The sequence below is a fragment of the Piliocolobus tephrosceles genome, chromosome 2, assembly GCF_002776525.5.
Source record: "Piliocolobus tephrosceles isolate RC106 chromosome 2, ASM277652v3, whole genome shotgun sequence".
In the NCBI taxonomy this organism is placed as follows: Eukaryota; Metazoa; Chordata; class Mammalia; order Primates; family Cercopithecidae; genus Piliocolobus; species Piliocolobus tephrosceles.
The window spans coordinates 168,477,623-168,493,729 of NC_045435.1; the positions used below are offsets into that span (position 1 = coordinate 168,477,623).

Genomic DNA, 16,107 nt, shown 5'->3' on the forward strand with positions numbered 1-16,107 from the left:
CAAGCATAGTGGAACTTGCTCTTGTAGTCACCACACCAGAGGCAGAAAAAATGCACCTCCCTTCTGTGGCCCATCAAGTCCTCTTCTCTGTTTCACCTTCCCATCTAATAGTCAGTGAAGAGGTGGGTCCATCCCACACTAGGGGCTTGTGGTCCTAAAAGAGAAGGCCCTCTTTTGACTTCAGGTCCAGCCCACTCTCTACAATCTAATGTCACCAGTGATAAACCTATATTATAGTTGGCCCCATTTGACTTTTTGGGTAAATTTTTCAACTTGTTAGAGCCAAGAAGGATGAGAAAGGGAAGAATCCATCTTACATCCTCTTCCACAAAATACTACTAAAAGTAACTAAATGAAACTAAAAAATAATTTACTTCCAGTGGGCTCACCAGTAAAATATTTGGAAGCTCAAATGCCTGCACAAATATGATCTCACTGAAAGATCCATACATATAAATATACAGATATATTTTTATATAGATATAGATATGGATGATGTAGATGATACAGACATATAGATACATGGATTATATAGATGATATATACATATAGACACATAGATATAGATAGATATAGATGTAGGTATAGATAGTCCTTCAGGAAAAAGATGGCATTTTTCACCTAATCTTGGATAAATACCCCACCCTCTCTGCAGATAACATCTAATTGCCAGAAAAGTATTTCCTTTGTTCCACGGACCACACTGTGAACACTGACTGTGGCTAAAGTTATTTTGTGGTTTTCTATGAAGGTAATGAGTCAAAAGTCCTCTAGCACTCTTGTTGGTTTGAAGACGAACAGACTTTTTAGTTCATCTGGAACTAAACTAGATTAACATCTAGACTTTTTAGTTTATTTAGAAACCTGTATCCTTTGCCTCATCTGCGAAAAAAAAAAAAGTATTAACAAATGTCTTACCAAAGAAGAATTATAGCAAGGTTTTAGTAAATCGAAAAGAATTAAATCCTTATATAAAATTCAAAAGGTTATGAAATTGGTATTGTATTTATTTTCATTAATAATAAATGAGGGCTTAAAATAAATACCAGACTCTTTACCCCAGATGTCCATGATTTTATCAACCATTGAGAAATGGCAGTGCAACTTAATAAACTTATCTAGAAAAGTAAATGTTATTAAAATGTTATATTTTTATAAAAATTACAGTACCATGCATATGTTTTAACCCTATGACTGAATAAATGACCTACTGTGTGTTCACCTCAGCACACAGAAAGTTTGTGTAGTTTTCACAGATAAAAGAGTTTACATCCTACAACTGGGTAGTCTTGGTTCAAATCCCTTGTTAGTTGTGTGTCCTCCATTGAGTAACCATATGTGACTTAGTTCACTCACCTATAAAATAATGCCTACCTCATAGTGTTGCTTGAAGGATTAAATGTGACAAGCATATATTAATCATTGATATGGTTTGGCTCTGTGTCCCTACCCAAATCTCATGTTGAATTTTAATCCCCAATGTTGGGGAGGAACCTGGTGGGAGGAGATTGGATCATGGGGGCTGACTTTCCCCTTGCTGTTGTCTTGATAGTGAGTGAGTTCTCACAAGATCTGGTTGTTTAAAAGTGTGTGGCACTTCCCCATTAGCTGTCTCTCTCGTCACCATGTGAAGATATGCTTGCTCCCCCTTCACTGTCTGTCATGATTGTATGTTTCCTGAGGCCTCCCCAGCCACACCTCCTGTACAGCCTGCAGACCTGTCAGTCAATTAAATCTCTTCTCTTTATAAATTCCTCAGTCTCCAGTAGTTATTTATAGCAATGTGTGAATGTACTAACACAATAACTTAATGCAGTACCTGGCACAGAAGACACAGCTCTTATTTTTATAAAGAAGCGTTTGTTTTGTTCGTTACTAATTTTTTTATTCATTCCAAACTGTTATGAATATGCTTAAAAATTTTAATGTCTCCATAATTTTGCAGTCCTCCTTGAACACTTCTTTCAAATCTAAGCTCAAATCATAATCACTCAATTAAAAATGTAATAGTTCAAAAATTATAGACAAAATGGAAAAAGGAAAAAAATTAGCTAATCAATTATTCTCTTGTTCTTTATGTTATCACGCAAACTAAGTGACACTTTTCATCAACTTGTCACTTTTAAATTTATGTGACTAAAGTGTATAGTTCTTTTGGCAGCATATGGGCTAAACTTAGATATTGCTGTGAGTGTCCAAATCACAAATCTATATATCAGTCCACTTGTGTCTTTAACCACATGCAGTAGATTTATAATCCCTTCAATGCAAAATAAGTGCTTCTGAAAGTCCTAGAAGATCCAAGCACCTGTCTGTTCTAAAATTAATCACATTAGTGTGCTGATGAATAGTAAGGAACTTATGCCAACTTAGAAATATTGTATGGCAGAGACAGGAAAGAACAGAGAGAAAGAAAGAGACCAACCTTATTGAGCCCCAAATCTCTTTCTTCCTCCCCACTCTTCTTAAGAAGAATGTTTATTGTTTTATCACAATTTACTGAGGATATACCTATTTCAATGTATAGATTTTCCTAACGTAATTCTACCCAGTGAGATAATATATATTGTCACCAAGAGCTACAATACTATTTCAGTTTCCAAATTTATTCTTAGAAAGCTAAAACTAGCTTTAAAAGGTACTTCATTAACATTTGCAAGGTTCAAACCCTGGAAATATAAAATGATGGGTGAGTTTATGAAACTTTTATTTTGAAATTCAGATGAAGTGATAAATGACTATAGCAAGGCCATACTTAAAATACACAACACCTTCAGGTTCAGCTAAAGAAAAACTTACTGAAATATAAAAATAGGTCTAAACTAATATAATTTTTTAAACCAAATCTGATAAATACTATACAATAATGTTGTTTTTACCTGCCAGTCTGCTAAAGCTGCCATGAAATATTACCACAGACTGGGTGGCTTAACCAATAGAAATTATTTTCTCACAGTTCTGGAAGATGGAAGTCCAAGATGAAGTTGTTAGGGGGTTTGGTTTCTCCTGTGTCCTCTCTCCTTGGTTTGTAGATGACAGCCTTCCTGCTATGATTTCACATGGCATTACTCTGACCTTGCACACTCCTGATGTCTCATCCTCTTCTTTTAAGGACAACAGTCTTATTGGAATAATGCTCCACCATTAGGAAATACCGACTTTAACTTTAATTACCACTTGAAAGGCCCTAGCTCCAATTATAGTCATACTGGGGCCAGGGCTTCTATCTTGCAGAGGATACAATTCGGTCCAAAACAGCAACTTTTATCAGAGTAAAATGCCTAAGCAGATATATTAACAATAACCTCATTTTATTTTTTCCCAATTTTCAACCTTTAGAATAACAGTGTTGATTTATACAGATAATAATTCAGTAAAAATCATAAATGCAGGATGTGTTAAGAATTACAAATATAGCTAAGAATGAAGATGTCAAAGCAGAAAATGAAAGTTCTAATTAATCAAGTATTTTTTATCAGGTTATATGAAAGAGTCAAGGAGTTAATAAAAATGTAAAAATCCATCACATATTAAAATTTACAAGATATAAACATAAAATATACAATTAGTATTATGGTAGTAGATACATCAAGGAAGATGAAAATAATTGACATAAACTAATATATAGAAATGGCATAATCTACATTTATAACCCCTCAAAAAAAAGTATTGCACATATATGTAAAAATGCTTTTCAAAGCATCCATGAAAGGGCATGAAATGGCTTCATAAGAGCTGATTAAATCTGTGTAACTTATTAACTCTTAAAGTTAATATTCAATCTAATTTAAACTCTTTACTAAATGTATAGTAGATTCTTTGCCCTTACAAGTTATTTTCCAATGAATAATATCCAAAATACAACTAACAAGTCGCAGTTTGTGACTCCTACAGATATGCACACAAAAAATAAACAAATAAAAGATAAACAATATTTGACAACACTATAAACAATAAAATCATTTGGAGTTCAAAGACGAAATAAAACATGATGGACTAGAATGGTCAATAACAGTGCTTTAAAATGGTTAGATTTAAAGGTTACTGAGTGATGGATTGGAGTATTTATAACACTTTTACAAAACAGGGGAACTTAGTAAAGTTATCTAGTTTTTATTTTATTTTATTTTATTTTATTTTATTTTATTTTATTTTATTTTATTTTATTAGCTCCCTTATAAGAAGACTAATTATTAGACTAGTGTAATTGGATCAATGTTTCAGAAAGTAAAATAATCAGGACTTTGAATACCTCATTTCAGAAGTCAAATTGTATCCTGAAGGAATGAACACGTTGAAAATTTTAGTACAAAAATATCCACAATGAACACTTCATTGAGGATTATATATTCATTCCCTCTTTTTCTAATATCAATAGCCAATTTTTCCTAGGAAAACTACTATCCCTGGACTCTTAGACCACTGGTCCAAAGTAAATGTGGGGTTCATCTAATCTTCCAGGCTCCTGGTACGGGCATCAGTAGCAATTATTGCATTGCAACTCCTTGACCCACAGTGAACTCTGGAGGCAGACAAGGCCAGTATGAAAGAGTGCAGGGAAATTAATAGAGAATCTCATTCTGCTAGGCTTTCTCAGCTATGAAGATGAAAACAAACAGATTCCTGAGTCAGCAACACAACCTGCTTGAGAATGAGTTCAACACAGAACAGAGCATAACTGAGACATGGGAAAAATAGCTTTCAGGTAACAGATTTTTGAGCACCTTGTTACATCTGAGCCTGAATACAATTTTGCCACAGAGATGTTGAGTTATATCAACTAATAAATTCTCTTTTGGACTTTATGTCAGTTTTCAGAATGTTGTCTGACTCTTGCAACCAAAAGAGGTCTTATTAACTCACTAATAAAATGAACATGTAGAATTATGTCAAAAAACAAAATCTGTAACTATGGAAAGGGAACACCCTACGTTACAAAGTGAGTATTACTCCAGTGATTTACCACTGAAAAAGGAAAGCACTTCCTCAGTGTGGCACTTTCCTGAGAGGGAATGAGGGGTGGAGTAGGAAAACCATGGAATAGAGAATTAGTTTAACAGACAGCATTGGAAAGCAAAATAAATGACTTCAGAAAATTACCACTAAACATGAGGCCTGAGCCATGCGTCCAGGAAAAGTGGTCAGCCATAAATTTGTGGTAGAAATATGTAGTTTACCGTTAAAAAACATAGATTTTAAATGTAGCAAACATGATTAGAATCGAAAAGAAACCAAACAGACAAATGTCTTGAATAAATATAAGTGTTTGGGAGGTAATGTCATTTTTTGCACACAAAACAGAAGCATGAAATCTGTGGTTCGGAGCATGAAAGTGGATGCAATGGTTTTACAAGAATTGATTAAATCTGGAAAACTAGTATTTTGCATCAAATACTTCTCCTATCCATTCTATAAACCAAGTACATAGAATTCACTCTAAGTTCAGCCTTTAAAAGGAGACTTTAAATGATAAATTTAAATTGAAAAATTATTGTCAAAGGAATTTTGAAAAAAAAAAAGATCAGGTAAATAGATTTCATTTGAGCATTTAACATGAAAGATTTTAACAAATTATCTTCCACTATGCTGCTGAAAATTTGCTATTTTGTCTAACACTAACCTAAGAAAGTAGGTAAGAACAACCTAATCTGGCCCCCAAAAAAGCATAACTTGTTAAAAGCAACGAGATTACAAAGTTGAAGCAAACAAATAGTAAGACAAGAATATAAATGCCACTGAATCTCTAGATAATTTGGTCCAATTTTAAGACTGAGCCAAACATTTATGTTGCTTAACTCTCTGGTTTAATTTAATTAGGACCAAAAAGAAAGAAGCAGAAGAATGGAAATAAATGGAGAAAGGAAGGAAAAAAGGGAAAAAGGAAGAAGAAAAGAAAAGAGAGGGAGTGGGAAGGAAGGAAGGAAAGAAGGAAGGGACATTTCAATCCTTGCTTTGGAAAACCAAATATGTTTATTTACTTGCAAAATCTCTGAGTGAGAAAGAAGAGCTACATTAAAAGGTAATTGCGTCTTTAAGGACAGTATCCCTTCATCAAGCATAGTAGAAAGGTATTTACTAAAGTAAGTTTTTCTCATTGCCTTCCACAGTACCCAATGCCAGAGTTTCATAAAAGTATACAAAGGTATGAATTGAAGTGGGCTCTGGAAAGTTTTTAAAATAAATTTAGCTCCCTTAGGGCTCAAAAAATCTAAATTTTTACATACGTAATATGGATATTTACATGTATGTATAGATTTAGATACATACATGTAAAGACATATTACAGATGTAAAAATATCTATATATATACATATATGACTATACAGATACATATTATGTATACATACATATACATATACATACATAGGTATATGTAAGTACATACACATATTATGTATACATATATTTTGTATATGTAAATATATACATTTTTGAATCATATAATTGTATATACATATGCACATGTGTACAACATGCATGTATACATACACATATGTGTATGTGTACAACATGCATGTATACATACACATATGTGTATGTGTACATTCATACATACACATAATATGTATGTACATATGGATCAAAAAAGAATCATAGCAATTTGTTCTAGAAGAACTAGAAATAGAAAATGAAAAACCTCAAATAAGGAAGTTGATCCAAAAATGGATATTCTTTGTAACATGAGAATTTTGAATGACTGAGACAAAGTGTCATGACAACTTATGTCATTGTTGAGGAATAAAGTTAGCATTTTGTTTATTTGGTTTTTTTAATTTTTAACATTTGCTTTGGTTTCTATTTTGCCCATGCCAAATAAGGCAATGAGTTGGGGATGCCAGGAACAAGAAAGTGAAAAGAGAGTGCTCCCTAGTCCAATCCCATCCATTTAGTTTTGAGCAGTCTAGAGATACCAGTCTTTTAAAGGAAGCTGAAAAAGTGGTATCATTTGGAATTTTAAAAGACAAAGGTTAAGGAGCAAATGGAGCTGCCCTTGACCAAGTCAACCACATAATTAAGAAGAGTGTTTTCCTTTCAGTTTCTGTGAGGAACATAACTTAGTTTGAACGAAGTGATTATATAAGAAAATGCACTTCTATATATGACTTCAAAGCTTTTGTGCTTTAGGAGTTTCCAAAAAGCTGAAACCTACACACACACACACACACACACACACACACACACACAAAAGAGAGAATTCTTACAAGGAAAAGATGCTCCCATGACAGGGATGAGTCATATCCCCCACCAAAAATAGTTTCTGGGAAGCAGAAAAGGAGGTCAGAGTGAAAGAATAAGGAGGACCCTACTTGATCACACTTTTGACATGGTAGAGACTCCCAGGAATAATTAATCAGTCCTTGGGTGAAGACCCCACAAGGATGCAGATGGGGACCACATGCAGCAAAATGTGATATTAGTGGCATGGCCCAAAGCCAGTGAATCTCAGAAACATGTCTATTTTTTAATAGCCATTAGTTAACAAATCACAGTAAAATGTATAGTTATGCTTTTCATAGGAAAAAAAGTATTAATGGAAACAGATATCTTTCACAAAGATTTGAACAAATGATAAACAACTATAATGTACTGGAAAGAAACATTTGTTTTGGTACCGATATATATTAACAAATATAAGCGTATTATTTATCTATTGTAGGTAACTGAAAAGTACAATCCATCCGTGCTTGCTTAAATTTAGTCTTCAGTAGATAGAAAGTTTACTTTCCTGACAACTCTGCATTTAGAAAAAGTTTGGCTTCTTTCAAAACTGCTGATACTCTCTCAACCATCAACAATATATCTTCTGTAGATAGTTATACCACAGACATAAATATAAATGTAGGCAAAAATAAAATGCCAACTCAGACATGCCTTGAGTTTTTTAGTATTTTTCTGATGTATTTCAATGTATTCAACTTCAGAGTAAATTTTCTTTCCATATTTTAACCTTCACAGTTAAAGTCGAACTTCCAAAAATATTGGACTTATGAAACAATTCGCTCTAAGTGTGAATCATTTCTTGAAAAATTTTGATTAAACAGGAAATAAATTTTTAGGATTAAAATGAAACTCCTCCGCACATTTGACTCCCACTTTCTCCCCAAGGCAAGAGTCGACTCAAGACCTTTTCTGTGTGTCAAGTCCAGCCAGAAATACAGATAGAGAAATCAGTAAGTAGCCAGGAGCGGTTTGAGTTTCAAAACTGTTCTACATGCACTGTGAAACTGCCCATTCAACAAGCTAGACAGAGTCATTATGGGAAAGGACTGTGGCGTATTCTAGTGCCCCCTTCAGTATTAGAACACTAGCGTCTAAGTTCCTTCCCTATTTTGGTGCAAGTTTCAGATATTCAGGATACCTTATCTCTAGTTAATAGAAAAAAAATTGTTAATTAGACATAATCTAGGTTAAAAGCATTTAAATAACTCTCAAGTAATAAAAATATAGCTGACATTGTATCTTTACTTTTACCAGATCTATAAAAAAGAAGAAGAAACATACATGGTCTAAGGAAGGAGAAACAAGCTCAAGAGGAAAAACAAAAATGACCATAGGAAGCCAGACCAGAGTAAGAAGAGACTGTCACGTTTAACAGAGTTTCTCTATATTCCAGAAATGTGTATAGTACCTGTATATCCCTTTTGAGATTGTTTTGGAGCAATTGTTCCAACTAAATAAAAAATCAGTCAGAAATGATTCTGCTTGCAGAATATGGGGTGAAAATTTGGAATAACATGCCTGAGAATAACTGAAAGGGCACAGGATGCAAGCCCACTCCACCCTGTTGCTAAACCTTTGTCCTGCTCTCACAAACATATGGTAAAGATGTTGTAAGTTCCTGTTTTTCTGTGGCATGGCAGGGTCACAGGATGCATTTAAGTATTACCTGCTAAACCCGTTGTGAAACCTGTCACAATATGATTAACTGCCTTTGTGTGAGGCTGCTTTCCCGCCTCAGGTTTGCGAAAACAAGCCCTGCCCTGTCCTGCGAGCCCCTGATAAACGTCATCAGAGTTTCAAAATTAACGGAAATATCAGAAATGGCGGGAACCAATCATAATAAGCCGAATCGCCTTGTTCAAATATCAGCCAATCATGCATCCAGTTTGTACAATGACTCTGTGCCTGTTTACCCCAGACTATATAACACTGTCCTGAGCCCAGTTGGGGAGCTCTCCTGCCCGGCTCATTTCACAAGTGAGTGAGAGCTCCAGGTTCGAACCTGTAATAAAGATCCTTGCTGCTTGGCTTTAACTCTGGACTCTGGTGGTCTTCTTCGGGGAATAAACGGTCTGGGCATAACAAATGGGGGCTCATCCGGGATTTCCCCCAAGCCCACCAGACCTCCAAGTCAACGGATCTTAATCTGTAAGTAAGCCGGCTTTGTCTTTGTCTCTGTCTCTGTCTATGTCTGTCTTCCTGAAATTTCGCGAAATCTGTGATCTGTATTGGTCTGTACTGTAGGTGGCACGGTCTTGGCGGACGCGCTAAAAGACAGCCACTTGGGACTGGTGGGAGACGTCCCCCGGTGCCCATCTGGGGGCCTCCACACTTGGTTGCCCCATCTGACTCAGGTCGGAAGTTAAGTCCGACACGCGCTCGCGAATGCTCATCATTTACCATTGTCTGTCTGTTATTGTTAAGTGTTAAGTCTAAAAAGAAACATAAAACCTCTCCTTCTCTTCCAGGACCGGACCTGTCAGATATTCCCCTCTGCTTAACATTCATTTTCATCTCTCCTTCTCCTTGTAGCAACAGTCCAAAAATGGGCAGCGCCCAGAGCAGGCCGCTCTCCCTCCTTGTTAACAATTTCATCGGTCAGGACATCCTGATCAAATTCCTTATATTCTAGTGTAGCAGGATCTCGTGGAAAACCCACTGCCCTGGATGACCCATTCATCCCTGAGCCCTGCAAGGTCCTAGTCACGCGACCTACAAAACAAAGGACCCCCTCTGCTCCCCCGGCCCCCTTACTGCCGGATAGCCAGGACCCCCTATCGTTAGAGCCTACACTTCCCCCACCATATCTGCACCCTTTCCCGCAGGACCCAGTCCCCCAGGGTGGTGCTTCCATGGAGGGAGACCGAGAAGCGGAAGCAGCCGAAAGCGAAAGTAACCCGGGGGGGCCAGCGGCTGAACACGAGGCCGCGTGCAGCGGGACCAAGCTTCCCGATTCCCTGACTCTACTGTAGCCCTGCCCCTCAGAGAAATAGGATCGCTCGATGATACCGGGCTCTCCCGTCTCATGTATTGGCCTTTTTCCACTAGTGATTTATCTCAGATAATCCCAAAGATCTAACCTCATTGTTAGACAGTGTCATGTTTACTCACCAGCCGACCTGGGATGACTGTCAACAGCTCCTCCGAATCCTGTTCACAACGGAGGAGCGGGGCCAGAAAGCTGGTTCCAGGAGATGATGGCCAGCCAACTGCAACTCCTGACCTCATCAACGCGGCTTTTCCCTTAACCCGACCCAGATGGGATTACAACACGGCAGAAGGTAGGGGACGACTGCTCATTTATCACCAGACTCTAACGGCAGGTCTCCGGGCTGCAGCTTGCAAGCCCACCAATTTAGCTAAAGTGTACACAGTACTGCAGGGTAAGATAGAAAGTCCTGCCACTTATCTAAAAAGACTAATGGAAGCTTTCAGGCAGTTCACCCCTATGGACCCAGAGGCACCAGAAAATCAGGCAGCCGTAGTAATGTCTTTTGTGAACCAGGCAGCACCAGATATTAAACGAAAACTCCAGAAATTAGAGGGTTTAGAGGGAAAGCAGATTCAGGACCTCCTTCAGATGGCCCAGCGAGTTTATAATAATAGGGATACTCCAGAAGAAAAACAGTTTAAGGCAACTAAAGAAATGACCAAAGTCTTGGTAGCAGCTTTCTCCCAGGCAGGGAATGGCCAAAGCAGAAAGCAGACAAAGCAAGGCCCCAGGCAAGGATTAGAAAAGGATCAGTGTGCTTATTGCAAGGAACGTGGTCACTGGATTAAAGGCTGCCCAAAGAAACGGAAACCAGCTAACCCTAACTCCGTACTCATTACCCAGGACTCTGACTAGGGAGGACGGGGTTCGGACACCCTCTGGGAACCCAGGGTAACTTTGCAAGTGGAGGGGTCCCCAATTCGCTTCTTGGTCGATACTGGGGCAGAACGCTCAGTCCTAACCAAACCAATTGGAAAAATGTCTAAGAAAACATCCTGGGTGCACGGGGCCACAGGCATCAAGAAATACCCCTGGACAACCCAGAGAACTGTAGACTTAGGAACAGGAAAAGTATCCCATTCCTTCCTAGTCGTCCCAGAAAGCCCCTGCCCCCTACTAGGGAGGGACTTGTTAACAAAAATTGGGGCCCAAATCCACTTTGAGCCAGAAGGGCCCAAGATAACTGACTCCCAAAACAGGCCAATATCTATTCTGACTGTCACCTTAGAAGATGAGTACAGACTCCATCAGGAGCAAAAGTCCCCTGATCAGGAAATTGACTCTTGGCTCCAGCGTTTCCCTGAAGCGTGGGCAGAAACTGGGGGCTTGGGGCTAGCTAAACATCGACCTGCCATATTTGTGGAAGTTAAGCCAGGGACGGATCCGGTTCGGGTTCGGCAATATCCTATGCCCCTAGAGGCGAGAGAAGGGATCACGCCTCACATCCGCCAGCTTTTAAACCAGGGAGTCCTGCGGGCTTGCCGCTTGCCATGGAACACTCCGCTGTTACCCGTTCATAAACCCAACAGTATGGATTATAGGCCAGTGCAGGACTTAAGAGAAGTTAACAAAAGGGTCATGGACATACATCCTACTGTGCCCAATCCATACACCCTTCTAAGTGCCTTACATCCTGAAAAACAGTGGTATACCGTTCTTGATCTAAAAGATGCTTTCTTCAGTCTTCCTCTGGCTCCCAAAAGTCAAGAATTCTTTGCATTTGAATGGACTGATCCTGAGAGAGGCATCAACGGTCAGCTAACATGGACCAGGCTGCCACAAGGGTTCAAGAACTCGCCGACCCTGTTCGGTGAAGCCCTTCATGAAGATCTGGGTGAGTACCGGCGGCAACACCCTGAAATAACTCTTTTGCAGTATGTTGATGATCTCTTAATAGCGGCCAAGTCCCCGGAAACCTGTGTTCAAGGGACTGAGGACCTCTTGAAGACTCTGGAGGAGCTAGGCTACCGAGCCTCAGCAACAAAGGCTCAGATCTGCAAGCCAGAGGTAACTTATCTGGGGTACTTATTAAAAGGGGGGCAACGCTGGCTAACCAAAGCCCGAAAGGAAACAGTCCTACGCATCCCTAGACCCCAGACGACACGGCAAGTAAGAGAATTCCTGGGGTCGGCAGGGTTCTGTAGGTTATGGATACCCGGATTTGCTGAGTTAGCCAAGCCCCTATACCAGGCAACAAAGGAATGGCAGCCCTTCAATTGGACGGAAGAGGCTGAGCTGGCCTTCCAACAAATCAAAACTGCCTTGTTATCAGCCCCCGCGCTGGGGCTCCCTGATGTCTCCAAGCCCTTCCACTTATACGTGGATGAAAGTAAGGGCGTTGCAAAAGCCGTGTTAACACAGTACCTAGGCCCCTGGCAGAGGCCAGTCGCCTATTTGTCAAAGAAATTAGATTCAGTGGCTGCTGGCTGGCCACCCTGTCTCCAGATAATCGCGGCGACCGCCCTAATGGTCCGGGACGCTGATAAACTTATCATGGGGCAAGAGTTGCGCATTACAACCCTGCATGCCATTGAAGGCGTCCTCCCGCAGCCCCCGGACCGATGGATGAGTAACGCCCGGCTCACCCACTATCAAGGACTGCTGTTAAACCCCCTCAGAATAACTTTTCTGCCCCCAACCTCCTTAAATCCTGCCTCGCTGTTGCCAAATCGGGACTTGGACGCCCCGTCCCATGAGTGCACTGAGATACTGGCTCAGGTGCATGGGGTGCGGGAGGACCTACAAGATCGTCCGCTCCCAGACTCAGAACTCATCTGGTTTACTGATGGCAGCAGCTTCATCCACCAAGGCCAGCGGTATGCAGGAGCGGCTGTAACGTCAGAGACTGAGGTAATCTGGGCGGAGCCCTTGCCCCCAGGGACATCGGCCCAAAGAGCCGAACTGGTAGCACTCACCCAAGCCCTCACCCTAGGGGCAGAGAAAAAACTAACAGTATACACGGATAGCCGCTATGCCTTTGCCACGGCGCACATACATGGGGCCATCTACAGGGAGAGGGGACTATTAACAGCTGAAGGCAAAGAAATAAAAAACAAGCAAGAGATCCTAGCTCTATTAACTGCTTTGTGGAAACCAAAGAAATTGGCTATTGTACATTGCCCTGGGCATCAGAAACCAACTACGCCAATTGCCCGAGGCAACTTCTTAGCCTACCAAACCGCACGGAGCATAGCAAAGGCTCCCAGTCAGCTCCTTGCGCTCCAGCTCTCTGATCCAGGCCCGCGAGACTTGCCATGTTTTCCCGATTACTCTGAACAGGACCGCAAGTGGATGGACACGCTTCCCCTAAAGCAGGTTCAGAATGGGTGGTGGACTGATATCGATGACCAAATCATCCTACCAGAAAAATTAGGATGGCAGGTATTGGAACACATCCACCGGACAACCCACCTGGGTGCCCAGCGAATGATAGACTTAATCAGGCACGCCAAGTTCAGGATCAGGCGCATAGCTGAACTGGCCAGCAATGTTACAACAAATTGCAAAGTCTGCCAACTGAACAACGCTTACCCCCGAACCCAAGCCACTTCAGGGACCAGGTTTAGAGGAACTAGGCCTGGCGTCTATTGGGAGATAGATTTCACAGAGGTAAAACCCGGGAAATATGGGTATCAGTACTTACTTGTCTTTGTAGATACTTTTTCAGGATGGACAGAAGCATTCCCAACTAAGAGAGAAACTGCTCAGGTTGTAGCAAAGAAAATTTTGGAAGAAATCCTCCCCAGGCATGGCTTTCCCGTCCAGATAGGGTCAGACAATGGACCAGCCTTTGTTGCTAAGGTAAGTCAGGATTTGGCTTCCATTCTTGGGGCAAATTGGAAATTACATTGTGCTTATAGGCCCCAAAGCTCAGGACAGGTAGAAAGGATGAATCGGACCCTAAAGGAGACCTTAACTAAATTGACCATGGAGACTGGCGCTAATTGGGTAGTACTTCTCCCCTACGCTCTGTTCCTGGCCCGGAATACCCCTTACAGACTGGGCCTCACCCCATATGAAATCATGTATGGCAGACCCCCACCCCTGGTTCCCAGTCTAAAAGATGACTTACTCAAACCTGAAACTGAAAATGTCTCTGAGCTCTTGTTCTCCCTACAAGCCTTACAGAAAATTCACCAGGAAATTTGGCCCAGGCTACGAGAACTGTACAAAGCAGGACCTCCACCGACGCCCCATCCGTTCCAGCCAGGAGACTGGGTCCTAGTCAAGCGCCACCGGCAAGAAACTCTCCAACCCAGGTGGAAAGGACCACTGCAAGTACTCCTGACTACTCCCACCGCTGTCAACGTAGAAGGCATCACTTTGTGGATCCACTACACACACGTCAAACCAGTGGACCCAACATCCGACCTTCTTGGGCCCTATGGAGCACCGGTTACATGGACTGTAGACAAAGCTAAGAACAATCCCTTAAAGCTAACCCTGCGCCGTCATCCCCACAGCCGTAACCATGTCCAGCTTACCAATGTTCTTATATCTTATGCATCTAACTCTCCTCACTGCTGCGCCGTCTAATCCCTATGTCTGGAGGTTTTGGCTCTATGAAAACAAAACTCACCCTGGGGAAACCCCCCAGGCGGGTAAACTGCTAGCTAGTGCAGACTGCCCCCCGCTCCGGGTGCAGTACTCCGATTTACCTCCCTGTATCGTGACCCATACCAAGAAAAATATCCCTACTGCTATTCGGCACATAGCAACAGCCTCTGCAACCAATCGGCTGCAAGAATGCTGTTTCTATATAAATGAGTCAGGATTAGTTGAGGAGAGAGTCCAACGTCTACATAAACTAAGCTTAGAAATGAAAAAGCAACAGTTTACTACAGCAGCTAATAATTGGTGGAACTCTTCCATGTTTTCTCTTCTAGCACCTTTCATAGGCCCCCTGATGTCTTTACTGCTTCTGCTGACTATAGGCCCCTGTGTAGTAAATAAAATTCTACAATTTGTTAGACAAAGATTTGATACCATCCAATTAATGGTCCTCCGCAGCCATTACCAACCCCTTCCTCACCCTGAAGAAGAGATCACTCTATGACAGTTCAGGGTCCAGGATTGGACACTCAGTTACTTGTGAGAGGGGGAAATGAAAGGGCACAGGATGCAAGCCCACTCCACCCTGTTGCTAAACCTTTGTCCTGCTCTCACAAACATATGGTAAAGATGTTGTAAGTTCCTGTTTTTCTGTGGCATGGCAGGGTCACAGGACGCGTTTAAGTATTACCTGCTAAACCCGTCGTGAAACCTGTCACAATATGATTAACTGCCTTTGTGTGAGGCTGCTTTCCCGCCCCAGGTTTGCGAAAACAAGCCCTGCCCTGTCCTGCGAGCCCCTTGATAAACGTCATCAGAGTTTTGAAATTAACGGAAATATCAGAAATGGCGGGAACCAATCATAATAAGCTGAATCGCCTTGTTCAAATATCAGCCAATCATGCATCCAGTTTGTACAATGACTCTGTGCCTGTTTACCCCAGACTATATAACACTGTCCTGAGCCCAGTTAGAGAGCTCTCCTGCCCGGCTCATTTCACAAGTGAGTGAGAGCTCCAGGTTCGAACCTGTAATAAAGATCCTTGCTGCTTGGCTTTGACTCTGGACTCTGGTGGTCTTCTTCAGGGAATAAACGGTCTGGGCATAACATAACCAGAACGTATGTTTAAAACTATATTTAAAAATATGTTTGAGTTCATCAAAGATATAATATGAGAAATAATTAAAGAGTTAAGATCAAGAAAGAAAGGTAACCTAGATCAATGAACTCAGATTTCAGGGCCAATTCTCCCATCACAGCACCTGGCATTTTTAGGAGAGGTGTTTGAAAAGCAGAGCAACGAAACAGCCAAAATGATCTTGAAGCTACTAGATAGAGTAAT

At 40.9% G+C, this 16,107-nt stretch overlaps 1 protein-coding gene across 1 annotated transcript; it reads left to right on the top strand.

Annotated features, from left to right (window-relative positions):
* Window positions 1-13,021: 13,021 nt before the first annotated feature.
* On the top strand, window positions 13,022-15,824 carry LOC113224797 (uncharacterized protein K02A2.6-like). Its single transcript, XM_026454195.1, has 2 exons — window positions 13,022-14,014; window positions 14,334-15,824. Exons 1-2 carry the CDS (start codon window positions 13,505-13,507, stop codon window positions 14,436-14,438), a joined length of 615 nt encoding a protein of 204 aa, XP_026309980.1. The 5' UTR covers window positions 13,022-13,504; the 3' UTR covers window positions 14,439-15,824.
* The last annotated feature ends 283 nt before the right edge of the window (window positions 15,825-16,107 follow it).